This window comes from Triturus cristatus, chromosome 9 (assembly GCF_964204655.1).
Source record: "Triturus cristatus chromosome 9, aTriCri1.1, whole genome shotgun sequence".
Lineage (NCBI taxonomy): Eukaryota > Metazoa > Chordata > Amphibia > Caudata > Salamandridae > Triturus > Triturus cristatus.
Genome location: NC_140592.1, coordinates 638,138,512 through 638,164,987, shown reverse-complemented (window position 1 = coordinate 638,164,987; position 26,476 = coordinate 638,138,512). Strand labels below are relative to the sequence as shown.

Here is a 26,476-nt window from a genome sequence, read left to right as displayed (position 1 = left end):
TTGGGGACTCCTCGAGATATCAACGTCCCCTATTCGTATCGGACCCTGGGGCACGACTTGTGTTAAGGGATAGATAGTGGACTTGGCCCAATTCACCCTAAGGCCCGTCACCTCCGCAAAATCATGCAGGATGCGTGATATAGGGGTCAAGTCGATCGTAATGTCCCGGACATATATGAGTACGTCATCAGCGTACAGTGATACTGCGTGGGTAGATTCGCCTATCGGGATGCCCCACTCCACACTCGCCCCGCGCAACAGGGTCGCCAGCGGCTCCATCGCCAACGCGAATAGTAGGGGGGAGAGAGGACACCCCTGCCTGGTACCACGCCGGATCGGGAAGGAGTCCGAAATGAGGGGGCCTATACGTGCTATGGAACTGGGCGAGGAGTAGCTGAGCCGAGTGTAGGCCTGCAGTTTGGGCCCTAAGCCCATGCGTTGCAGGACCTAAAACAGGTAGGCCCAGGAGAGTGTGTCGAACGCTTTTTCGAGGTCCAGCACCAGACACGCTGCCCGAGGGAACCGTTCCCCCACCTGGTCCTGCACGTGGAACAACCGTCTGATGTTAGAAGAGGTGTGCCTACCAGGCACAAATCCACTCTGATCTGGGTGGACAAGCCGTGGGAGGATCGTGGTGTACCTGTCCGCCAGGGCCTTCCCGTAGATTTTGTAATCCGCCGACAATAGAGTTATGGGTCGGTAGGAGCCTAGCTGATGCGGCTCTCTATCCGGTTTAAGGAGGGATACTATAACGGATTCGCGCATGGAGTGAGGTAGGACCCCCGCGTCTAGAGCTGCCTGGAACTGCAATTCTAGTTGAGGGACTAACTGGGACGCAAAAGTCTGGTAAAATTCAAGTGGGAAGCCATCCAGGCCGGGGGCCTTGTGAGTGGCTAGCGCCTTCATAGCGTGCCGAATCTCGGCCGCCTTGAGAGGGCGATCTAGGTCAAGACGTGTATCACGGTCTATGCGGGGAAGCCGAATACGGTCCAGGAATTCAGCCAGGACTTCATCCGACACCGGGGGATTGGGGCTAGTGTACAAGTGCATGTAATGCTCTTGAAAGGCCTTGAGTATCTGACCCTGCGAATACACCAAGGTGCCCTGGTCGTCACGAATGGCCGTGATGGTTGGGAGGCTCGAATCCTGCTTTATGAGCCACGCCAATAGTGTGCCCGCGCGATCACCTTCTGTGTGGGCCCTAGCAGCGTATGCCGCGAAATTAAACCGACGCATGCTTGCCAACGCTGCGGAGTACGCAGTCTCGGCACTAGCTAACGTTGCTGGTGTGGCTTTAGCTGGGTCCGTCTCCTTAGTAAGCGCGGACAGTGCCCCTTCTGCCCGCTGAATGTCCCCCTCCAGAACCCGCCGGACCCCTGCAATATGACGAATGCAATTGCCACGCATTACAACCTTAAAAGCATTCCATTCCGACGCTCGCGTACTGGCCGTGCCGGCGTTCTCACTGAAATATTGACTGATGTGATCCGCCAAGGTTTGTCGGAAGACCGGGTCTTCAAGACTGTCCCGAGGGAGGCGCCAAGCGGGGATGGGGGGATGCGGCGGGCGCCATTACAGTGTTATCGTGTGGGCGTCATGGTTTGATATAGTTCTACCTAGGTAGTCAGCGTCCAGAACGGTAGAGAGGATGGTGGGGGAACAAAGGAAACAGTCCAGCCGCACTCTAAGGTTATGCGGTCTGGAGTGGAACGAGTAAAGTTTAGCGGTGGGGTTCCGAGTCCGCCAAGCATCCGCCAGAGACCAGTGACGCATCCAGGTTGTGAACCATGTTGCCTGTGTTACAATGGGGGAGGTGGGGAGGGGCGGGTGGGATCTGTCTAAGGTTATGTCTTGTACGCAATTGTAATCGCCCCCCAAGATCCACGGCACCTGCGTGTATGTGCTTAAGGGGTTGGATAGCGTGTCCCAGAATTTGGATTGATCGATGTTCGGCCCAAATATGCTGCCTAGTAATATCGTCTGGCCGTCTAACCGACCGAGTAATAGTACATAGCGACCCTCCGGATCTATTACGTGTGACAATTCCTGAAAAGGGACTCCCGGGCGCACCCATATGAGGGCACCGTGGGCGAATGCGGAATAAGTTGTGCATAAAGGGCTCCCCGCCAGCGTCTACGCAGTTTCGTCACCTCCCCCGCCGTTAGGTGTGTCTCCTGCAGGATTGCAAAATGTGCCTGGTGACGCTTGATGTATGCGTATATGGAGTATCGCTTGCGCGCCGTATGCATGCCTCGCACATTCAGTGTAAGAATTGTGGTTTTACCGGCTTGTGCCATCAGTGCATGTGTCAGGACAGGTCAGTCGGGTCCCCCAGGGGCCCCCGGCCCCAGTCCATCCGTCCCACCCCCGTGGGTCCAGCGCATCAACGCAGCAGCTCAGCGGCTCGTGGGTAGGGACATAGTGCAGAAGGTGTGCGTTGGAAGGGAAGGGGAAACTAGGGTGAGGCGAATGCAACTTGCCCCAACGCGGGGGACATATCGCCAAGCACGATATGTCCAAACTGACTCCCGAATTGCATGAGAGCATGAACCTATTAGTGAAGGGGGGTCGGCTGGCGTCTGCTGAGGGCTCTACAAGCGGGCTATGCGCGGTATCTATGGCTAACCACTGGGCAATTTAAGCGCTTCTGGGGATGAAAGTGCCTGAGGCAACGGGGGGAACGCTGGGCCGGCAAATGTACAGGGCGGGGAGTATCACCCCATTCTTCAGATGTGAGGCCCTCTATACGGAGCCAGTCATATCAGGTCGTCTGCCGTTCGCGGGGTGACTGAAGGCAGAGCCCCCGAGTCCACTCCGGACTGTGTCGCCTCACTGTCCTCCTCCTCCTCTGACGTGAAGACATGGGGGCACGCTCCAAGTCCGTTGCCGGGGAAGCCGGGCAAAGGCCCGCCGCCGCTTTGAGGGCCTGGCGCCGTTCCTGGATGATCTGCTCCAAGTCCGGTGACCCCAAAGTGTGTGACGGCCCCCCGGGGGTACCTGGGCGGTGTCATCTCCGTGAGCGCTGCCTCCTGGGTCCCCCCACATTCGCTCGTTGTTCTTGAGGGCGCCCGGTCCGCCGGCTCACAGTACAGTTCTGGTCCACCCAGTCGTGCGCCTCCTCAGGTGTTGTGAAGAAGTGGGTGACACCGCCGTGGATGATCTTCAGGCGGGCCGGGAATAGGAGAGAGTACTGTAGTTTTTTCTTCCCTAAGGCGCCATTTCACCTCCAGAAAGGACGCCCTTTGGCGTTGGACTGCACGTGAGTAGTCGGGAAAGATCATGACAGTTTTATTCTAGATGCGTAGCGGGCCTGCCTGCCGGGCCGCCTGCAGTACCGCATGCCGGTCCCTGAAGTGGAGGAATTTGGCCAGCATCGGGCGAGGTGGGGCTCCCGGCTGCGGCCGACGAGCCGGCACGCGGTGCGCCCTCTCAACAGAGAAGTAGGCTGTGCGGTCTTCACCAGGGGTGAACGATTTAGTCCAGGTCTCAACGTACTCCACCGCATCTGCCCGTTCAATTCGCATCTGCCCGTTCAATTCCCTCCGGCAGCCCGAGGACGCGAATTTTGCAGCGTCGAGACCGCCCTTCCAGGTCATTGACGCGTTCTTCCATGGTGGTCCACTATGGGTTGGATGTCGGCGACCGCTTTTGCGTTGTCCGTGACTCTATCTGCTAGTTTACGGTGGTCATTACGGAGGAGACTGACGTCCGTAGTTAGGGTGCCCAGCTGCTGCTCCAAGGAGAGTCGCGACTGCTCAATCGCCGCCAGGACCTGATCCAGTTTGGTTGACAAGGATGGCTCTCCATTCGATCCTGCGGCCACCGGGGCCCCTCCACGCGCGCCGGCCGGGACACCTGACGCTGCCCCTGGGGTCGACAGCACCGCCCTAGACTTGCCCATGACGTCCACCGGGAGGGCTACCGCAGGCGCGGAGCGGGCACAGTATCCGGGCTTGGTGTGATCGTGGCCGGCCCTGGGCCCTCCGGCGCTCCTCTGCGACTCGTCGTCACCTGGCGTTGCTGCTGGGCTGTATCGCTTGTGAGGTAGGTAGGGCCGCGGAGGGCAAAGCAGCCGCTCGATCGGCAGAGGTCTCCCACGGGGCCGTCTCCAGTCCCCTCTCGTCTGCGGCAAGGACCCTCCTCCGTGTGTCCCCAGGACAGACTCCGCCGCCGGGTCAGCAATGCTCCTTCTGGGAGACTGAGTCGGCTTCAGCGCCTCGCGGGTCCCCCGCCGTCTCCCCCGCACTCCGGTCAGACCCCCGGGGGATCGCTGCTGTTAATGCGGGGTCCGGGCAGCACCCCCGGGTCCTAGGAACTGGTGCGCAACACTCCACGGCCTCGCCGCTCCTCCTCCCAGGTCACTACACCGGGATGCCACCGGCTGCCATTTTAAGGTCAGGCAGACGTCTCCGCAGTCACCACCGGAGGCCTCCTCACGCGGGAGTCACCCCCACCCCCCTGTGCCGCCTGCAGACCTGTGCACCACTGCGCGGGCCCACCTGTACCTCGGCCTCCAGTGTCCCACAGCACGGCCGCTTCCTGGTCGCCTCCCAGACGTGCCGGTCGACAGTGGTGGCAGTCCCCACCGGCCGATGCCTGCATCCACTACACCTCTCGTCGGGTCTCTCCGTGTCGCTCCTCAGCTCCATAGGCGCCCTGACTCACCACCAATGTCCGCCACACGGGGGGGTATGGGGGCTCACCGGCACCCCCGAGGCATTGGAACCCGTGGTCCGTCACAGTATTGCCCCCTCTCCAGGCAATCCGCTCGCGAGGCAGTCAGACAACCCCCGCGGGGGGTGGGATCTCCACCTCCAGCGCTCCGATCCCTGGCCCGTAGTTTGTCAGCGGTTGCGTCGGAGCCGGGCGGGCACCATTTTGCGATCGGCACCTCCTCGTCCGAGCAGCTCCCGCTTTCATCGAATTCCTGGCACCCGAGGTCCGTTCCGCTACCGGGTCGCCAGCGCCGGACTTCCCGCGCCTCAGGGAAGCTTCAGAGGTTGATAAGGCGCCCCCAGGCTCAACGAGAGCAGGCGAGGTGAAAGCCCGATCTCGGAGCCTCAGCAAGACACGTCCGTCTCGGCGGCCATCTTAGCCACGCCCCTCAAGGTCACTTAGGACTTTGTAAGAAATGTGGTTATTGGAGTGTGTGAAAGCACTACTCCAATATCCGAATAAAGACCATTTGACTTGACTTGAAAGCGCCACTCAGGCAACAACCACTATCCTTGACAAGGTGAACGACAAAAGTCACTAAGTTAACCTGTGCTGAACACTCTGGTAGCTTGGCACAAAGCAGTCCGGTCTAACTTGGAGGCAACTTGTAAAGTATTTATTAGGGATGGGCTGAACTTGCGGAGTTCCTCCCAAGGTAGCTAAGCACAAATGAGGAGAGGACACTAAAGTAAGAGCAATGCAGTGTAGAGTGCCCTGCAAATATGCACTCATTCATGGACATCCGTCAGTGATGAAGGCTCTTGCTTCCCTATAAATGACAGTTTCTAGTGGTGCAATGCACACGTGTGCTGCTAAGAAGCGCCACATAAAGGAGGCATTAATCAATGTAGTAAGAAGTGTGAAATCTGGTGTGCTAGTGCACTTGTTTCCTGTATCTTAGAGCTTTATTTGTTTTCCCTGGCATTGCGCTCGCATGGCAAGCCCCCTTCCTCCTCCCCATCCCCAACACACACGTGTGGCGGGCACACGTACACACATTTGTGTATGTGCTTCTTAAGTGAAAACCTTAGTGAAAGGTGTGAGTGTGGAACTCGTAATTTAATCGCACATCTTAGTTTACATTTCTACATATATCACTTGTCATTGTTGTCATTTGTGTAAGACCTAATTACATTTCAGGAAGTTAAATCGTCACTTAATTTGAATTTAAATGTCAATACAGCTAGCTAAACTAAATGCCAACTCCTTCCCTAATGGTCCTTGGAATTTTACAGGTGCCCCGCACCCCATTCTGTGCTGGGGAGGGTCTTACTGGCCATGCACTGTTGCCGACTGAATGCCGACAGCATAATATTCTTGGTAGCGGTAACCCTGAAGTTATTTGAGTCCTGTCTTAACTACTTCCATGAATGCACTCTATGTACTATATTTATAAATGAGAATGTTACTAAATTAAAACGTAAACACCTTTTCAGCGTGCATACAACTTGAGCTGGAGGCATACGAACATAACCAAGGCATAATCAGCTTGATGTGATTGTGAGATTAAAAGCAAAAGAGCTGGGACATTATATGTAAAACACACCAGTATATCGCAGCATTGCATTGCACTACATAACATTTAGTGTGCATTTATACCCACTCATAAAACCTTGCACCAACAGAACATATACACAATAAAACGGGAAGACACTGGGCCTCGAATCGTGATTCGAAAACAGGCCCTCTTGGCCACTGTTTTAGGAATGTACTGATGTCCTCACTCTGAGAGTTAGAATAGAAGTGTGCCAGGGTGTACGTCTTAGATTCAGCGCTTTGGGAATGCCAGGGCCTGGCAGAGGAGCATAGTCAGTGGCAAGAAGAGGATTGGCAGTTTGGAATCCATCCCGGAGAGTAGATCACAGACAGTTGGGGCTGCACCTCCATGTCCAGGGGCCCCACAAGGAGGGGACAACCCTCTGTTGAATTCCTGGAGTCACTTATCTGTACAGGAGACGGTTCTGAAGTGCTTGGAGTCCGACCCTTAGGGCTCCTGAAGAGGTCAGTGTGTTCGGGTACTGACTACCCAGAGCATCAGTGGTTGGTGCACCACTTACGTCCCGGAGAAGGTACGGCACCACCTGAGCGCTGCCAACTGCAGAGACTGGGGCTACTGCAGAGTTTGACTGCTCGCAGTTTTTCCCCAAGTGCTTTCTGAGCTGCACCTTCCCCCTCACCATAGAGTTGGGAGTGGGCAGAGAGGAGAGTGGCGGGTCCACGCAGCGCCCCTGCAAGCCAGCCGTGGACATGACCACGGACATGACAGCAGCGCTATTTGTGTTACCTATAGCTCAGTAAAGCGGGTGTGCTGAGTAATTCCACCAACCCACCCAAATACTAGGGGTGGGCAGTATTTTGAATTCCACCAACAGAGTGACGGATATTTTATTAGTAATTCTGCATTACAAGAGTAACGCAGAATTACTCGATTCCTCGGATTCTGCCTGCGGAATTAAAAATTCCGCCCACCCCTATTATTTATGTAGCACCCAAACAGTAATATAGTGACAACACAACAGAAGAAAAATCCCAAACTGATTTATAACAAACGAGTAACATTTAATAAATAAAATGGGACCAGAATTACAAAAATCCAATCAACAGTACCGGAGATAAGCAGTTTTAAAGTTTAGGTAAGTATACCGCCTAGAGCACCAAGTGCCACTCCTGGTCATGCTGGACCCAGTGAAACTCACAAGTTCAGGCTGACCACGATGGAGCACTGGCCAGATACAAGGCTCAGGTTAGTCCTGCTAAAAAAGTTACCTTCTCAAAGTCCAGTGGGAAGAGTTCCATTCTTATTTGAGGAGCAGGAATAGAGCCACAAATAGTTGTAGCACGAAGAGCGGGCCTGGCATTGTGACAGTGGTCATTGTAGCACGAAAATCCGGTCGGACGTCTCAGACAGTTATTGCTGGAGGGGTGCAGATTGCTGGTTGGCATGGGCAGTACCTGTAGCGCAAAGAGTCGGGTTCGCCAGAGCTTTGTGTTAGTTGTCTCCCCAGGCAGGAGAGTCTCGACATGAATGGGCCCATTCGACGATCCCATAACTTCAGGATTTCACCCATCTTCATATGAGGTCATCCATGGATCCACAACCTGGGGAAGCACCTTTTGGGATCAGGATCTCACTATAGCAGAGGCCAGCAGTGCTCAGGAGGTTCAGTTGCAGGGCTAGTCTAACTGCTTAGCTAGGCAGTTGCAAGGAGGCCTCTGTAGCTTGTTGTGTCCCAGGAGCTCAGCCAACTGACCCTCGGAGTCTCTCAGGTTGCCTGAGATGATGGGAGAAGGTCCAGTCTTCTTTTTCAGAGAGTAGGTCAGTCCTTAAGCAGCAGGGCAGCCCTCTAGGGAGCAAATCATGTTTCAAGCAGTAAGGCAGTTCTCCGGGGAACAAGCCAGTCCTTCTTCTGTAATGTTCACAAGTCTAGAAGTGTACCGATGAGTGGCTCTGGAGAACCTATATTTATACCTGGTTTCAGCCTTTAAAGTGAGTGAATTCTCTATGCTACTCCCACATCTGGTTCTGGAAAATACTTCCCGTTCCTGTGTCAAGGCTCCAAGAAGTCTGGGGTGACAAAAGACTAGTGTCCGGCTCCTTTTTATGTGCAGGAGTCAAAAAGCCCTTTGAATTTCAAATGGGGATGGACAGAGGTCTACCATCAAACATCTTGGCAGGATGGCCCATCCTGTCCACACCTAATCCCCTTTTGGGTTACTGTCTGGAAGGATTACACAAACCCAAACACTAGAGCCATTTACAGTCATGTGGCCCAGGATACTGGCAGAAGGCAGAAATGGTTAGGACATGAAAATGCCAACTTTCTAAAAGTGCCCTTTTCAGAATTGTGACTTAAAACCTGACTTTACCATTAAAGAGGATTTTAATTTACAATTAATTTGAGTCTAAACAGCATATCTTTATCTGCTCCCAATCCAAAGGTAGCACTTATTAAATGTAATAAGGTAACCCAGTGTTAGTCAATGGGAGATATAGGCCTTGCAACAGTGAAAATGTTTTTAGGAATTTTTCACTGCTAGGTCATGTAAAATGTAAACCCACATGTCATTTTTTAAAATACAATGCACCCTGCCCTATGAACATTTAGGGCCTACCTTCGGGTTCATTTGTGTGTAATAAAAGGGAAGGTTTAGGCGTGGCAAAATGTTTATTTTGCCAAGTTGAAATGAAAGTTGGAAACTGCACTAAAGGCTGCAGTAGCAGGCCTGAGACATGTTTTAAAATGCTATTTTAGTGGGTCGCACAATAAGTGCTGCAGGCCCAGTAGTAGCATTTAATTTACAGGTACGTGTGGTACCATTTACTAGGGACTTATAGGTAAATTAAATATGCCAATTAGGTGTAGGCCAATTCTACCATTTTGGAACAAGAGCGCACAAGCCCTTTAGCACTGATTATCAGTGGTCAAGTGTGCAGTGTCCTAAAGCCACCACAACCAAATTCAGCAAAACAGGTGAAATGAAGGCAAAAAATGTGGGGGAATGTCATGCCAAGGATGTCAAGTCAAACAGGCTTAAACATACATAACGGCGGGCAGTTCTATATTGGTCTTCAGGATTAAAACTTAGTGTGGGCTTGGAAGACCTATAAAATTGTAGAAGGCATGCTGGAAATAACTACTGGAAACAACTACAGCTAAATGTATACTTTGCTTTGCCACTCATTTCAGAACTCTCATTTTGAGAGATCTATTTAGGATGTGATAGTCTGAAAGATACTTTTTTACATTTTTCAGAGGGTCTCAACTTTTGTATTAGAGGATAACAAATATTGAACCCCAAAATGCTGCTCTATTTTAGTTGTTAACGCGACCTTGCTGAAATTAACCTTCATGTCCCATGGCTAATAATCTTCGAATGTATGCAGGAATTAACTGTCAAGTTCCGTGCAAAGTGAACACTTGGCTTAAATGCACATTTTTGTGTCTCCTTTTTCCTCTACTCATGCTTTCCATTTCTCCATAACTAACATCTTTATTTGGCCCTGTAGTGACTGCCTCTGTGTTTCATTCTCTCTCCTCTTCAGGTCCCAAGGTACTCAAAGGACTGCCTGAAGTCTTCCAGTGATGAGAATGGTGATTGCACATGGACACCGTGCCAGAAAGGAAAACGATCACACATTGGAGAACGGAAGAGAAAGAGGAGTCACAGCTTTCAGAGGCTCAAGGCTTTGAAGAAGCATCATTGTGTCTTTCAGCTCAAGAAAAAATGTGTCAATGGCTTCATCATGTTTTGCCGCATGAATCGCAAGCAATACATTCGGTAATCATGGGAAGGCAGAGGTCTAGAGAAATGAGGGCATGAGCTGATGTTTTAGTGATCGCTATATTAAAGTAAAGCAAAATATATTTATATATACTGCATTGACATTGGAGGCATGGGGCTTGAGGCATTGTCTGTTATCAGCCACAGTATCTCCTAAACCAGGTACATATGTCTGCCACAGTCATCCTGAATAATTTGTGCTATAAAAACGAGTCTTCTATAACGAGATGGACTAATACTAAAATGAGTGTGCCAGTGAAATTGCATCTTATCCGTCTCGTCCTTTGAGAGCTCGACAACTTTTTCTTCAGTTTCTTTTAACATATTTGTGTAGAGTCACACACTTGCCACTAGACCAACATGTTGATGTGGACATTAGAAGGACACTGGCATCAGAATGTAGCGGGATCGATCACATTTGTTAACATCTGCCTAGGAGTGCAGCGCTTTGCTTACTACTGTAAGCTCAAAAGATTTGTTCTTTAGTAGCTGTTCTTGTCTCTCTCAAGCAGCATGATGGTCACAGAGTGAAGCTCATTTTGGCAAGGCAACCTTCGCTCATCATCTGGGTTTCATCCTTGTCTTTGGACATCTCACTAGCAGTCTGACTTTGTGGGGTTGGCCTCATCCAGGAACTCCTAAAAGTTACTAAAGGACAATACCTATTTGCTGCACTGCGAATTGCAGACCAGAGGCGTGATGATGTGCATCGTGCAAAAGAGCAAGAATATTTAGCTTTTTATACAGAAGTGCCTGGCTGGAGGGAAGGTGGACACTAGTGACCATGAATACCTTAAGTCATAGTGACTGCGCTGAGAGGAATAAAGCATTAGCTAAGCTAAAAGTTTTGACTTTTGTGTAGCATGTGGATGGGTAGTGGACATGCCATTCAAATGTTGAGCCAAATGGCTTTGCCAGTGCTTGTTAGCCCCCTCAGTTCTGAGTACTGGCCACACACAAAAATAACTTGAAAATGGATACTACAGAAAATAAAGTAACCCTTTTTTATGTGCATCCATTTTTCAGTCGCTATTATCAGTTGTCTGTTCTCAGTGGTATGGGTCTGTTTTGGACTTATTTCAGATGTAATAGTCCCTTGTGCATTCCGGTGGAGGTAGAAGCAACCAACACAAAAGCAGTTGGACTAAAATACTCTGATCGGCTGATCCAAAATGTGCCTGATAATGTCTGAAGCATATGCAGGTACTGGGGCAAAAGAAGCCAGTAACTAAAGGTGACTTACCCAAAGCCTCTTAAATTAAGCTCCTGATGGATACTTCTGCCTGCAGATTCCTCACCTTTTGAATATCCCAGGCATCAGTCTGGATCTGGAAACTCTTCAATAGCTCTATAATGCTAATAGGGGTGCTGGCTCCATCTCTGCGCTGTACGCGATGTCACTGGAGCCACAAAGAATGCAAACGTGCCGCTGCCAGTTCCCTTTTCTCAGTGCCATTGACAGTCCAGAGCTTTCTTAATCTCCTTAGGAGTTGTTGACAATTGATACTCATTCCTTCTAATCAGGTGCAGTTATTTCTTCACAGTGTTTCCACCTAAGCGGTCTGAATCCAAACCATGCAGAGAATGTGATTCTCAGATGCCCAATGAAGGCCCATATGAAAGCTGCCAGTGGTGCTTAGGATCCAACAACAATGTGAAGGCCAGTGAGTCATTAGAAGATGCATCTCAAGCTAATTAATAAACAAGAATCCAAGATGTTTGTGGCCAGAGCATGAGATGAACACAGAGGGCACCACAAGTCAAGACGGAGGTTAAGGTCACAGAAGTCTTCCAAAAAGAAGCAGAAGAGTTAGAAAAGGCATGAAAATCGTTCATCAAAAAGTAAGTCACCAAGATTCCCTTCTTTACCTCATCCACCATTGGATCAAGACCCCCTTGGAACTCTATCGAACCCAGCACCAGTCCCAGAGACGCTGTTGTCTGCGGTACCGACTCCCACGCCTCTTCCCTCTCAGCTCTATCCAGCTTTTCCTGCTCGGGGAACAGATCCATCAGTGTTTCTGAACACAATGTTCAACATCTTCTGCAGATCTCTGGTGTGCTGCCTGGCCCCATGGGTCTGATGACTTTTTCTTATGTACATTTACTGACGCTATATTACTCAGTGCTCTCCACGCAGCTTCTACCTTTGCCTCCAGTTACACGGGCCACCCCTGACATCAGGATCTATGCTGTGCCCAACGGCACCCCAGTAAACTATCTCATCCTTGTCACCTTTGGCACCTCTTCACCAGTACCAAAGGTGATGCCTCCAGCGCTGCAGATTACTTTGGCGTGCCGCAGACAACACTATCATATCCACTAATGACTCCTCCACTGACACAATCCATTCAACCTAAGTCTCTGACCTTGATGGACTTACTACACCAGTCCAGAAAAGACATGCAAAGATTAATGGAGAAAAGCAGGCTTTTCTTCAAGGACTCCAATCCTCAGGAAAATTCCGGAGTGATGATGATGAGGACGACCATTCAACACTGGACCAAGACTTTGCATGCCTCAAAGATTCCAGTGGGCTTGATACTTCCCAGGAGTAGGAACTTTCATCCCGACTGGGTTCTGCCACCAGACATTACCTCTTATCACTTGGTTATCAGAAGGGCAGTGTAGATGCTGGACCTCGGGTTATCATCTACAGCAGTGGTTCCCAAACTTTTGACTCCTGAGGACCCCCATTGAGTCACCACTGGAAGCCGGGGTCCCCCAAGCAATTTGTATGATTTAAATTTCAAACATTAAAACAGTAATTCGAAAACAATAAACACACGTGTGCACACAAAACAAATACTCAAATTACTAAGGATTTTAGTACTTTATATTGAAAGAATTTGCAAAAAACAGGAAGGTTAGTGCTGCTTCTCCGTGACTAACTTTTAAATGGTTGGTTTTATTTCGCAGTACGAGGCTCCTGCCAGGGCCAGACTGGAAACCCAAAGCAGCCCTGGCAAATGTTTTCAGATCAGTCACCATTACAGTGCACACCAGGTGCAGTGAGTGAGCCTGACCACTACAAAGGGGGCTTTGTGAGGCTCTCCCCCCCACCCTAGAAAATGTAGGAAGCAATGGTGCATTCTACAACAACTTTATCATAATATATTGAATTGTATCCATTTTTAAAGAATAGTAATTGATGACCTTACTATGCACCAGGATACGGCAATCTTTGTTTGGGTTCTTCAATGATTCCCTTATTCTCATCCAGGGGATACTCATCAATAGTCATAATCTATGAATAATCCCCGCCCATGTGCGGGATCCCGGAGCATATAGAAAATACATATATATAAATATATATATATATACATATGTGAAAACATATAAATGCAGCCTAATAATGTTCAAAACATGGCAATGCTGTAAATTACATATTTTTGCATAGTAGTGCCCCCGTAACCCGTAAGGAAAAAAGGAAGCATCAGGCAAATTATAACACAGCACTGCTTTATTGCCATAAAGCAACATGTAATTGTAGGCATTCGCCAGTAGGCTGCAGTAGAGTATCAAGAATCCAAGAAAACTGACACCTTGCCTTTAAGGCATTAGAGTAGGGGGACCGTGCCTTTAAGGCCTGCCCGTGACCCCCTGCTCCCATGATGCACTACAGGTGACAGTTGGGCCAGTTCTTTTTTCCGGCTCCTTCTGTGAGGATCCTGGAGCTTGAGCTCTTCAGTTTTTTGACTGAAATTTTGAATTACAGCTTTTTCTAGCTTTTTTCGACGTTTTCTGGCTTATAAGGGCTAATTCTGCTGGTTCCAGTGAATTTTCCAATTTTTTTCCAGTCAGAATGTCTCCTTTATTTAGGAAATGCCCTTCTTGTGGTAATAAAATGGCACTGGTGGATCCACACTCGGTGTGTATTGTGTGTTTACCATCAAAACACGATCCTGACCAGTGTCCCCACTGCCAGAAGTTCTCAAAGCGCACTCTGAGGGACAGAGAGCGCATTAAACTGCATGCAAGACTGGAGAAGGAACGAAGCCGTCGTGAAGGCGAGCATTCCTCATCAAGACCACCTTCTTCAGCTACGCAAGTACAGAAACGGCGACATACCAGCTCCCCGGGCTCCAAGAAGACCAGGAGTCCAAGAGGTTCGCCGTCGACGTCGAGGATGCCGGCGAAGAGGCAGAGAACTTCGGCGTCAAGGGATTCATCCCACCATCAAGAGTCTCCGCCGCGCAAAAGTAAGTCGGCGTCGAGAGGCGGCCCTTCGGGCTCGAAGGCTGCTAGTCTGGTGACATCTGAAATGTCTCCGTCGACGTCGAGGCTTCCGTCGACGTCGAGACACTCTCCGCCACCCTCGAGGGGGTCGACGTCGAGAGATGCGGCGACGTACATTCCGCCGCGAGTGGGCCGGTCGCCGTCGATGGTTACCCCCACTCGGCGACATAGAAGGTCGACGTCGAGAGGAAGATCGACGTCAAGAAGTCGACGTCGAGAGAGGTCGCCGTCAAGATCACCACGTCGACGTCGAGAGAGGTCGACGTCGAAGTCGCCCAGTCGACGTCGAGAGAGGTCGACGTCGAAGAGTCGACGTCGAGAGAGGTCGACGTCGAAGTCGCCCAGTCGACGTCGAGAGAGGTCGACGTCGAAGTCGCCCAGTCGACGGCGAGAGAGGTCGACGTCGAAGACACGGCCGACGTCGAGGTCATCTAGCCGACGTCAGGTGCCAGAGAAGAGGAGATCGACATCGAGGTCTCCACGACCGGCGTCGAGACCAGAACGGCATACCTCACACTTGCCGATGGTGACGCAGACGTCGTCGACGTCAAGGGATTCGACGTCGAGGGCGAAGACTGGACCGCCCGCGGAGAGGTCCCCAGGAGAACAGTCATCATCTCCGGGACTGCACATCGTGCAAATATCTCCAGAAAGATCACCCGAGGCTCCAGAGCGGTTTGGACTGTCACCGCGCTGGTTACGAGATGTGGGCGCTGCCGCATGTCGGAGTCCGGGATCGGACTACTCCCGCATGTATTCCCCACCGCGCAGGAGTAAATCGCCTCCGAGGGATCCACGGCCAATTTCACCACGCCGGTCTCGTTCCAGGGACCGTCGCACCGCGCCAAAACGTCCAAGATCTCCGTCCAAGCGCAGATCAGGATCAAGGGCTCACCAAAGCGAACGCTCCCACAAGAGGCGACGCACCAGGTCGTCCACTGGGACTGCATCCACAAGATCCTCAGTCCGGGACTACTCTCCTACTTTTTCATCCACGCCTCCATCGCGAGTGTCCCCGGTGGATGACATTATAACTTTCTCGGACGTCCTGGGTAGAGGGGCGCAAAAGTTGAACATCGCACTGCACGCCCCTCAGGCACCCACTTCTGTGATCTTTGACACTTTACACCATCGGTCAGCTCCCAGACCTCTGCTCCCGTTGGTGCCAGGATTGTTAGAACCAGCGATGGCCACGTTCCTTACACCGGCTACAGCGGGCTCGGTCCCCTCGAGAATAGCAAAGAAGTACAAGGCTCCGGCCGAGGACCCTTTATTCTTGAGGGCGGACCCGCCAGCGGATTCGGTGATAGTGGCGGCGGCCATGAAGTCTCACTCAGCCTCAATATCTGCTTCTGTCCCCCCTGAGAAGGACAGCAAGCTGATGGACTCCTACGGCAGGAGAATGTGCAACACATCTGCCGCGCATATGAAGGTCGCTAGCGCTTCAGCCCTGCTAGGGAGGTATGATCGTTCCCTATGGGATTCCCTGGCCAGATTCGTGGAGAGATTGCCTAGGGAGGACAGGCAGGACTTCACGGAGATCCTACATGAAGGCGGACTGGTGGCAAACCAAGTAATAAGCGCAGCGGCGGATGCATCAGACCTAGCCGCGCATGGCTACTCCCATGGCATCTGCTCCCGCCGTTCGGCCTGGCTCAGATTAACAGCCCTCAAACCAGATGCGCAGAAAAGGATTCTTAACCTGCCGTTTAATGGATCATCGCTATTTGGAGCTCATGCGGACGACCAAATGAGCAAGATGAAAACGGAATTGGACACTGTAAAGGCTGTGGGACTGGAAAAACGCAAAGAGTTCCGCAAGCGCTTTCGCCAGGGCGACAAACGTGCCTTTCACCAGCGCGTTCAAACGCCCCAATGGTCCTCTCAAAACCAACAGAGGTCCCAGTTTCAGCAAAGGGGCCGGGGCAGAGGAAGAGGAAATGCTAAACAGCAGCAGTCCTCTAACAAGCAACCTCCCAAGCAGTGAAAACTTACTTCCTCCGCACTCGTTCGCCACTCCGGTGGGAGGAAGTGTCACCGCTCACCTGGCAGAGTGGAATACAATTACAAACGACAAATGGGTGCTGAGTATTGTAGAGCGTGGCTACTTGCTGAGGTTCAAATCTCCCCCTCCGCAGGTACCCCCACGGAAACAGCCACTCCCTCTCAGCCAAAACAAGCTTTTAAAGGACGAAGTTGCCACTCTCCTCTCCAAAAACGCCATAGAGGAAGTTCCAAACAGGCAGAGAAATCGGGGAGTGTACTCCCGGTATTTTCTTGTTCAGAAAAGAGGAGCGATCGGAGACTACAGACCCATCCTCGATCTCCGCCTACTCAACAGATTTCTCAGAAGGGAAAAATTCAGGATGCTAGCACTGCACCAGATCTTCCCACATCTACACCAAGGGGACTGGATGTGTGCCATCGATTTACAGGATGCATACTTCCACATTCCTGTCTCAGCGAAACATCGGAAGTTTCTCAGATTTCGCATCTTTCACCAACATTATCAATACAAGGTCCTGCCATTCGGCCTCAAGTCCGCGCCACGAACGTTCTCAAAGTGCATGGCGGTGGTGGCTGCATTTCTCCGCAAACGGAAGATATTCGTCTACCCATATCTAGACGACTGGCTCTTAAAAAGTTCCACCCCGGTTCAACTCCAGAGTCATCTCTCGTTCTGCCTAAACCTTCTACACTCGTTGGGCCTTCAGGTCAACTACCGGAAGTCGATCCTCAATCCAACTCAGCGGATCCACTACCTGGGCGCCTCTCTAGACTCCTCAAGCGCAAGCGTGTGTCCTTCGGAGGAGAGGTTATCCTCCATGCTGCAAAAAAGCTGCACGCTTCTCAGCACGGAATATCCCACAGCCAGACAAGTGTCATCTCTCCTGGGATCCATGGCCTCGTGCATCTACATCGTGCCCAACGCACGTCTGCACATGCGTCCTCTGCAACAAGACCTAGAGGATCAGTGGTCGCAGAGGACCGGCCGCTGGGAAGATCACATTACCCTTCATCAAGCCGCCAAAGATTCCATCCGGTGGTGGATGAAGCGCTCCCATCTGCTTCACGGCGTCCCATTCCATCAGGCGCCTCCGACACAGACGGTGGTCACAGACGCCTCCATGCAGGGCTGGGGGGCTCATATGGGCCGGCTTCAAGTACAAGGTCTCTGGTCCGCTACCGAGCAGAGCTATCACATCAACTTCTTGGAGCTACGAGCAGTCCATCTCGCTCTCAAGTCCCTGTACCCATCCCTGCAGACCGACTATGTTCAGGTTCAGACGGACAACACCACAACTATGTTCTATCTGAACAAGCAAGGAGGGACCAGATCACGGGTCCTGTCTCTGGAGGCCCAGTCAATCTGGAAATGGCTTCTGGCGAGAAACCTGACGATCGTCGCTGTTCACCTGCCAGGGACCCTGAACGTGCAGGCGGACGGCCTCAGCAGAGACTTCGTCGAAGCGCACGACTGGGTGCTCAACGAAGGCGTCGCTCAAGACATCTTCCGCTTGTGGGGCATACCAGACATCGATCTGTTCGCAGACGCGGACAACAAAAAATGCCCCGTCTTCGCCTCCAGGTTCCCTCAACGGGGGTCGCAGGGGAACGCGCTTTTGATCAGCTGGTCGAGGACATTGCTTTACGCTTTTCCTCCTCTCCCTCTCATCCCGGCTGTGATTCAGAAGTTCTACAGGGCCAGAACTCGGATGATCCTAATAGCACCGGAGTGGCCCCGGCAGTGGTGGTACCCGGATCTACTCCAGCTGTCGGAGGTACCACAGAGGAGGTTGCCATGCCTGCCGAACTTGCTGACCAAGGACAAGGGGAGAGTGTTCCACCCCAATCTCCCCTCCCTCCGCTTGACGGCATGGCTCCTGAATTCATCCAGTACGGACATCTAGATCTTCCACCGGACTGTATGAGCATTCTTCGGGAGGCGAAGAGGCCCTCCACGAGGAAGTCGTATGGCTTTAAATGGAAAAGATTCTGCTTCTGGTGTAGAGATAACACCCTTGATCCGATCCGGGGTCAAGAACAGGTTATTCTCCCCTACTTACTGTACTTGGCGAAGTCTGGGTTAAAGTACTCTTCCATCAGAGTACACTTAGCTGCTATTACAGCCTATAGGAAGTCTCCTACCCAGACCTCATTCTTTCAGATGCCAGTGGTAAAGGATTTCTTAGAAGGGCTTAAGAAAGTTTACCCACCTGTGAGGTCTCCTTCCCCTTCCTGGGAACTGAACATCGTTCTCTCTAAACTGATGGGAGGTCCTTTTGAGCCGATTCATAAGGCCTCTTTGCAACATCTGACCTGGAAGGCTGCCTTCTTAGTAGCCATCACTTCGGCCCGTAGGGTTAGTGAAATTCAGGCCCTCTGCTGCAAGGAACCTTACACGGTGTTTCATGCTAATAGGGTGGTGCTCCGTACTCATCCGAGCTTCCTGCCCAAGGTGGTTTCGGACTTCCATATTAATCAGGTGATCACGTTGCCCACCTTCTTTCCTCAGCCGACCACACCCCCGGAGAGAGCTCTACACTCTCTTGACCTCCGGAGGGTTTTGAAATTCTATCTAGCTAAGACCCTTACTCTTAGAAAGTCAGACAGGCTCTTTGTTAACTATGGACCCACTAATACCGGGCTGGCTGCGGCCAAGAGATCTATCTCTAGATGGATTGTCTCTTGTATAGCTTTGGCTTACCAACTGTCCCACAAAGTTCTGCAGGGTAAACCTAGAGCACACTCTACTCGGGGGAAGGCTTCTACGGTAGCACTCCTTCGCAACGTTCCCATGTCTGAGATCTGTAAAGCGGCTACATGGCGCTCAGTCCATACTTTCACGCGCCATTATTGCCTAGATTCAGACGCACAGGCCGACGCCCAGGTGGGGCAGGCCTCTTTGAGGAACCTATTCGCATAACTGTAATGCAAGATGTGTCTTTTAATGTATGTTTTAACTGCTTTGTTGCTCGTCCGCGAGACTTTGGGTATGGGCTTGCTACTCTATTCATAGATTATGACTATTGATGAGTATCCCCTGGATGAGAAGGATTAGTTACTTACCTGTAATCCTAGTTCTCATCCAGGGGTATACTCATCAAAGTCATAAGCGACCCACCCACCTCCCCGGACGAGCAATGTTTTCTCTTTAAATAAGTGATGTATGGAAGGCAGATCTACTCAGGTGCGGAGGCACCGCCAAAAAGAACTGGCCCAACTGTCACCTGTAGTGCATCATGGGAGCAGGGGGTCACGGGCAGGCCTTAAAGGCACGGTCCCCCTACTCTAATGCCTTAAAGGCAAGGTGTCAGTTTTCTTGGATTCTTGATACTCTACTGCAGCCTACTGGCGAATGCCTACAATTACATGTTGCTTTATGGCAATAAAGCAGTGCTGTGTTATAATTTGCCTGATGCTTCCTTTTTTCCTTACGGGTTACGGGGGCACTACTATGCAAAAATATGTAATTTACAGCATTGCCATGTTTTGAACATTATTAGGCTGCATTTATATGTTTTCACATATGTATATATATATATATTTATATATATGTATTTTCTATATGCTCCGGGATCCCGCACATGGGCGGGGATTATTCATAGATTATGACTTTGATGAGTATACCCCTGGATGAGAACTAGGATTACAGGTAAGTAACTAATCCTTATCACCCTCCAACAGTGCCTCTCATCTCTCCATAGCCCCTCTGTCACATGTATTTCATTTGTTTTATAGCATCTCTCATACCATTGAAGGATGTCAGAGCACTTTACATCACAAACATATAGGGGCAGATTTACAAGCCCCTTGCACCACGGGTGCGTCACAAAAAGTGACACACCGGTGGCTCATTTTAGTGCCTCATATTTCCAAGGCAGGAAAAGCCACCCTGCATGACTTTTCCTGGTCTTGTAAATATGGCCCATTTGCACAGAGCACTTTGCGTGAAAGTGGGGTTCCATGGGTGTTGCTATGGGTGTTCCCACGCAACACCCATGAAATCAGACACATTTCCAGATTCACTAGAAATTGTAAATCTGGAATGTGTCTGAATGCTATGCCTCCCCAGGGGAGGCATAGGGAGGCGCAACGAGGAGAAATGTATTCATTTCTCATCGTTTTTTTCCTCTTTCTATGCGTGTTGCATTCTGCAGCATGTATAGAAAGAGGATATCACCTCTGGTGATTATGTATGTACAAGAAGGTGTTGTGAGAAGTTGGCCTGATATATGATGTCACTAATTCTAGTGTACACCCTGTATCAGTCCAAACAACCCTTATGGTGATTGGTTGTAAAGTCAACCTTATAGACCAGCTATCCTAGTGGTAGCATGGACAAGAGCAGTCTTAGGCTAAACTCTGAATGGCATGTGAAGCCAGCTGTTATACCATATATAATCCCTTGAATACCAAATGAAAGGACACCACAACAGATATATATAAAAGTAGAATGTATTTATTCTAGTCAAACCCTCAGCACTCTTTATGAGATTCGAGGTAAGTACAACACAGTCTTATTTAAGCATACATTAAGTCACACAGGTAAGTAATACAGTTAAGCCCTAGGGGCCACGCAAACCATATACTAAGTAAGTGGTATAAGAACCACTGTCACGTACACAGGATAGGCCTAGGCCTAGGGAATCGCTGGGGCTACACTATACTACCAAAGGTTAGGAAGTGGGAGGCCCACGGGATTCAGGTGCAGAGTGGAAACACTCACACGTAATGCGTAAAAGTCGATAGAAATAGTAATTAGTAGAATTAAACAGTTTTAGGACACTTCTGGAATAGCTAGAAAGTCGAGACTCGGAAACTAGACCCTAGGATAGTCAATACCCTTGTGAGCACCGGAGTACTCAAGTTACCTAGCCCACGGGCTGCGGGTGCATAGGTGTGAACTTGCGTCGGGTTTCGTCGTTGACTTCTATGGATGCCTGAAGGAAAGTTGCTGACAGGCAGTCAGTGAAGAGTGTCCGGTGGATCCCAAGGATGGAATCAAGAAGGAAGGATACCTGCAAGCAGAAGGGACAGAGTCTAGGTCACCAGCCAGGAGCCGGGAAGGAACCAGGAAGGAACCAGGCGATGTCGTGAAGATGCAGGTGAAGAGGTGAAGCTTGTCGCAGCAGCCACGGGTACCAGGAGACGTCGAGGACGACCAGGACCAGGAGGCGAGCTGTCCCACGAAGACTCTTGCTGTCGGCGGCGTCGATGTCGAGTCAGGACCCAACAAGCCTTGGCAAGCGGAACCCACGCAGAATGGAGGACTTGCTTCTGGTGCAGACCAGGAAGGTCTGGGGTGCTTCTCTTTCACAGAGGAGCGGGTGCCAGTCTGGAGGAGCCGGACCAGCAAGATGAAACAAAAGGTTCGTCGTCGCAGAGGCTACTAGCCAACGGGCCAGCAACCGGACAACACGTCGAGCAACTCAGGTGCAGAAGGGCCCCATGCAGAACACGTGAAGTGTGGGGAGCTGATCTTCTTTGCAGATGGTGCTCGGGATTGGGGCTTCTCAATTCCCCAAGCACAGCCTCGAGGAAGCCTCAGAAGTCGCGCTAGTCAGTTACTAGCCACTTTTCCCAAGTCGCCGGTCCCACGTCCCTCGTCGCCTCCACGGGTCTCAGCTTCGCTGGAGATGTGGATCTGGGTCAGAGGTGTCTGGAAGTCTCGGCGCTGGTCAGTCTCTGCAGTCGTCCCTCGTAGGATCAGTTGCAAAGCAAGCAGCGGTCGCTGGATGGTGCCTGGTTGCCCAGGGTGGTCACTCCTTGGCCACAAGGGAGATTTCTTTAGTCTTCTTCCTGAGGTCGAATGTCGAAGGTCCAGAGTTTCTGTTCAAGTCGCAGATTCAGGTTAATCTAATCTGCAGGGCTCAGCTACCTACTGATATACTAGGCTAGTGGGCTGGGCTACCTGCAAGGTCCCTCCTATGGGTGGGACCAGGAAGGGGGGTGGCTACACCCCCTTTCCTTTGTCCAGTTTCGCGCCAGAGCTGGGGCTGGAGTGCCCCAGCACCGGTTTGAACTGGACTATGCATGGAGCACCTTGTGTGCCCCAGGCATGTCTCATTCCTTTCAGCCCTCCCTGCCCCAATACACTAAAGTCTGTCTGGGGAGGTGCTAGCACCTCCCCAAGCAGGAAACCTATTGTCCAGGCCTCCCTGGCTGGGAGGGCTCCCAGCAGCAGGAGGTCAGACTCGTGTCTGTGGCAGCAGCATCCATTTTGTGATGCTGAGGCTTTGGTCAGAGTTAAACAGCAAAGTAGGATTTTAACATGTCTCTCCCTCTAGAAGGGAGGAATAATATCCTCATCACCAGAAATGGTATGGGGGTATTATTCCAAAGTGTTAGACACCTTACACGACATGTTTTGATAAAGCCAAACCATAGTTACCATAACCGTTTAAGATTATAAGGTACTTTAAGAGTATATGGTAGGCTATATCATAGAACAGCTATAAGGACATGGTTCCGAAAGCTGCAGACAGGCTCAGCTCATGCTAGAGCACCATCTCACATGTTACCAAGCACACTGCCTCCAGGATTGTTAAGGCCTGCCATAGGAGTGGCTCACAGGTACACATGTGTCTATTTTAAGGGAAGATATAGGTATACTATATCTAAGCAAGGGGTGATTACACGACCCTGCCCCAGCTGAGTGATCAGCCAGTTGTGTCAGAATGGTAGGCCAGGCCAGGGGTGGCATAATACATGCTGCAGCCCCTGGTAGGCCTAGGGTACACCTATGCCCTGGGTACCTAGAGTACACTGTTCAGGGTCCAATAAGGTGATCCTTACCAATTGGGTATGTACCTAGGGTACATGGAGTCAATTTTAAAGAGAGAGCAGACAGCCTGAGACCCTGAATAGCAGGATCTCAGGCCAACTAAGTCAAAAAACCAGCTAGACACTAGGCAAAAAGTTGGGGGTAACCATAGTCAGATATCCACCTTCCTACAGGTGTCCCTTCCTGCACATAAACAATCAGTAAAACAATGACGTTTTGCAAGGTCTATGTGTGCTAATGTAGCACACTTAGAAGTTGAAAAACGCCATTTCTGATTGTTTATATGCAGGAACGGTTCCCTTCCTGCACAAACAATCTCCCCACGACGCAGGCATCCTTGCACCATGGTGCAAATGTGCCTGTGCAGGCGCATGGCAGCAGTTTGTGCGCCAGCGCAGGGGGAAGCACAGAGATGCGACATATTGTTGTAAATATGTTGCATCCCTGTGCTTTGAAAGTGACTCAGTGCAGCGCAGCCAAATGGCTTGCGGCACACACTGAGTCACTTTCCTTGTAAATCTGCCCCATAGAGACAATGATTCATATGTGTAAATCAGTGTATAGAAGATGTTAGATAAGGGAAATGCGACTATAAGGTGTAGGATTCATGTCATTCATACTGGTAGGCGTTTTTAAAGAGTGCTTGGTCTGGAGAAGCACAAATTCTGGATTCAGAACATAACACAGTGGTTAGCATTGACTTTAACAATACATATGTATTTCCACCCAAATAAACCTTTTTTAGAAGCATCAGGACAATGAAAGAATTGGAAAAAACAGATGTTTCTAACTTGTACCATGCAGTTTGCAAGCAGCTCCTTGATGACAGTTTATAGGTCACTGTGCTAGATTACGAACTGCACAGTAACAATAGAATCTCTGTGACAAAAGCAGTAACCCACTAACCTATGCACATTAAAAACTGTTTTTTTAAATGCATGGTACACGCTCTTTGCAGTAGGCATATTAACCGTCTGTGCTACATTAGATAAGTCAAAGCTGCCATTTGACAAAACTCTCATCTCTCTCCAGCAGGCACATTAATCACTGATGTTATCTTGACACTTTTATTGTTGCTGGAAAACTGCTAGTTCTACAAGGAACTTTGTTGAGCTTTGAAAATGACTGCCTGAGGACCCCCTGGGAATGTGTCACGGACCCCTGGGGGTCCGCGGACCACAGTTTGGGTAACACTGATCTACAGAGACAACATTCAATATACTCCGTGCTCTCCACACCACTTCTACCTTTGCCTCCAGTTACATGGGCCACCCCAGACATAAGGCTCGACGCTGTGCCCAACATCTCCCCTGTAAACCATCTCATCCTTGTCAACTTTGGCACCCCTTCACCAGCACCAAAGGTGATGCCTCCAGCACTGCAGATGACTTTGGCGAGCCGCGGGCTACACTACCAGATCCACTAATGACTCCTCCACTGACACAACCGTTATTAACTGCGGATGTCGGCGTCACAACCCACTTGACTGAAGTTTGTGACCTTGATAGACTAACTAAACCAGTCCAGAAAAGACATGCAAATATTGATGGGGGAAAGCAGGCTTTTCTTCGGGGTCTCAAATCCTCAGGAATATTCCGGAGTGGATAATGATGGCGACAACTATTCTACACTGAACCAAGACTTTGCATGACTCAAGGATGCCAGTGGGGGTGATACCTCTCAGAAGTGGATCTTTTCATCTAGGCTGGGCTTTCACCACCAGATGTTACCTCCTATCACTCGGCTATCAGAAGGGCACCGGAGATGCTGGACCTCCAGTTACCATCTACAGAGACAAAATCCAAAATGCTCACTAAGTACAAAGAGCCATGTATCTGTATCCTTGCTAATATTCAATGAAGCAATACCAGAACCTTTACTAGCGGTCTGGGAGAAACCAACAACTTCTACTGCTGTCTCCAGATCCATAGCGAGGAGCTGTAAACCAGCACCAGGAGACTCAGTTTTCTAGTCCCCCCAACCATTGCCAGAAAGCCTGGGGGTGCAAGTTTTCTTCTTGCCAAAACTTGCTCCTGATGTATTTCCCAAATCGCCAATCAAAAAAGATGGAGCAGTTTGCAAAAAAGGTGTTTTCTACTGGGAGCTTGCTTCTAAAATTGATGAACGCCACCTACCTCCTTGGTTGATAGGTGCATGCACTCTAGGACATGGTGCAAGCAGTAATCCGCAATCTGCCAGAGGACCTTCATGGTCACTTTACAGAGCTAGTGGGGGACGGTCAAGCTGCAGCGAATCAGGTTATACAATCTGGCCTTGATCACAGCAGAGTTTATGGCAGTGGCTTTGGGAACATCTGTTCCTTTATAACAAAATGCATGGTTGCATAGTTCTTGTTTCTCCCAGGATGTTGAAGCAATATTGATGGACCTCCCCTTAGATGGTACCCAAATTTTCGGAACAACAACCAATTCAGCATTGGAGAGGTTTAAATGCATTAAAGCTACTGCAAGGTCGCTTGGCCTACAGACCCAACAAGGGATCATAGTCGTTTTGTAAAACTTTGAGGCTTCTGCAGAGTTTTTCCTTTGAGCGTTGTCAACAATACGCCCAGCAGCAGCATCATCAGCAAAAGGTGAAACTTCATACAAACAATATAAAAGTTGGGGGAAAGAAAAAACTGGTGCACTCCCTCTCCCTCCTTAATTCTTTCTTCTCCTCCCCGCCACTGCAGAGAAGCAGCCTTAATTCCTCCTTGCCCGAACATCCTCAGCCCATTGGAGGACAGGTATCCTCTGTTCCACAGGTCTAGAGAGCCACCACTTCAAACAACTGTGATTTGCAGATTGTAAAAAGTGGGTACGAACTACCCTTCCAACACAAGTCCCCTCACATCCCTCCCCGGTTGCAACTACTCCCAACAGACCATCTATGAATCCGACAGCAGGAGGTTCAGATCTTGCTCCTAAAGGAGGCAGTGGAGTTGGTTCCAGAGCAGGAACGGAGCCAAGGATGCTACAGCTGGATCTTCCTGGTCCCTAAAAAAGATGATGGGCTTTGTATGATCCTAGACCTCATGGATGTTTCCTCAAAAAGGAAAAGATGAAAATGCTGTCTCTATCTCAGCTTCTGCTAGCCCTGGAAGAGGAAAACTAGATGGTGTTGATGACTTGCAGGATGTCTACTTACATATCGCTATCATGCAGTCTACGCTTTACAGAAGTATCGAACACTACCACTTTGTAGTTCTCCCATTTGCCCTCAATTCCGGTCCTCAAGTCTTCACAAAGGTGATGGTGGTGGTGTGACCATCTCAGATTTCAGAGAATCCGGGAAGTCCCTTATCTGGACGACTGGCTTCTAAAAGCCAGCTTGCCAGATATAGTGTCTCGCCATTTGCACATAACAGCCAACTTGCTGTTTCATCATCATAAAAACTTTATTTCGGTTATTTCCTAACCATAAAAGACACATAAAATATACAATACATTG

The 26,476-nt window shown here is 50.2% G+C and overlaps 1 protein-coding gene across 1 annotated transcript in view; it reads left to right on the top strand.

The window, feature by feature from the left end:
• Positions 1–26,476, top strand: part of MEIOSIN (meiosis initiator) — a 2,478,810-nt gene that overhangs the window by 2,156,232 nt on the left and 296,102 nt on the right. Inside the window, exon 12 of the mRNA XM_085627965.1 lies at positions 9,761–9,996. Coding sequence (XP_085484091.1) covers positions 9,761–9,996 — 236 coding nt within the window. The remainder of the gene's footprint in view (positions 1–9,760; positions 9,997–26,476) is intronic.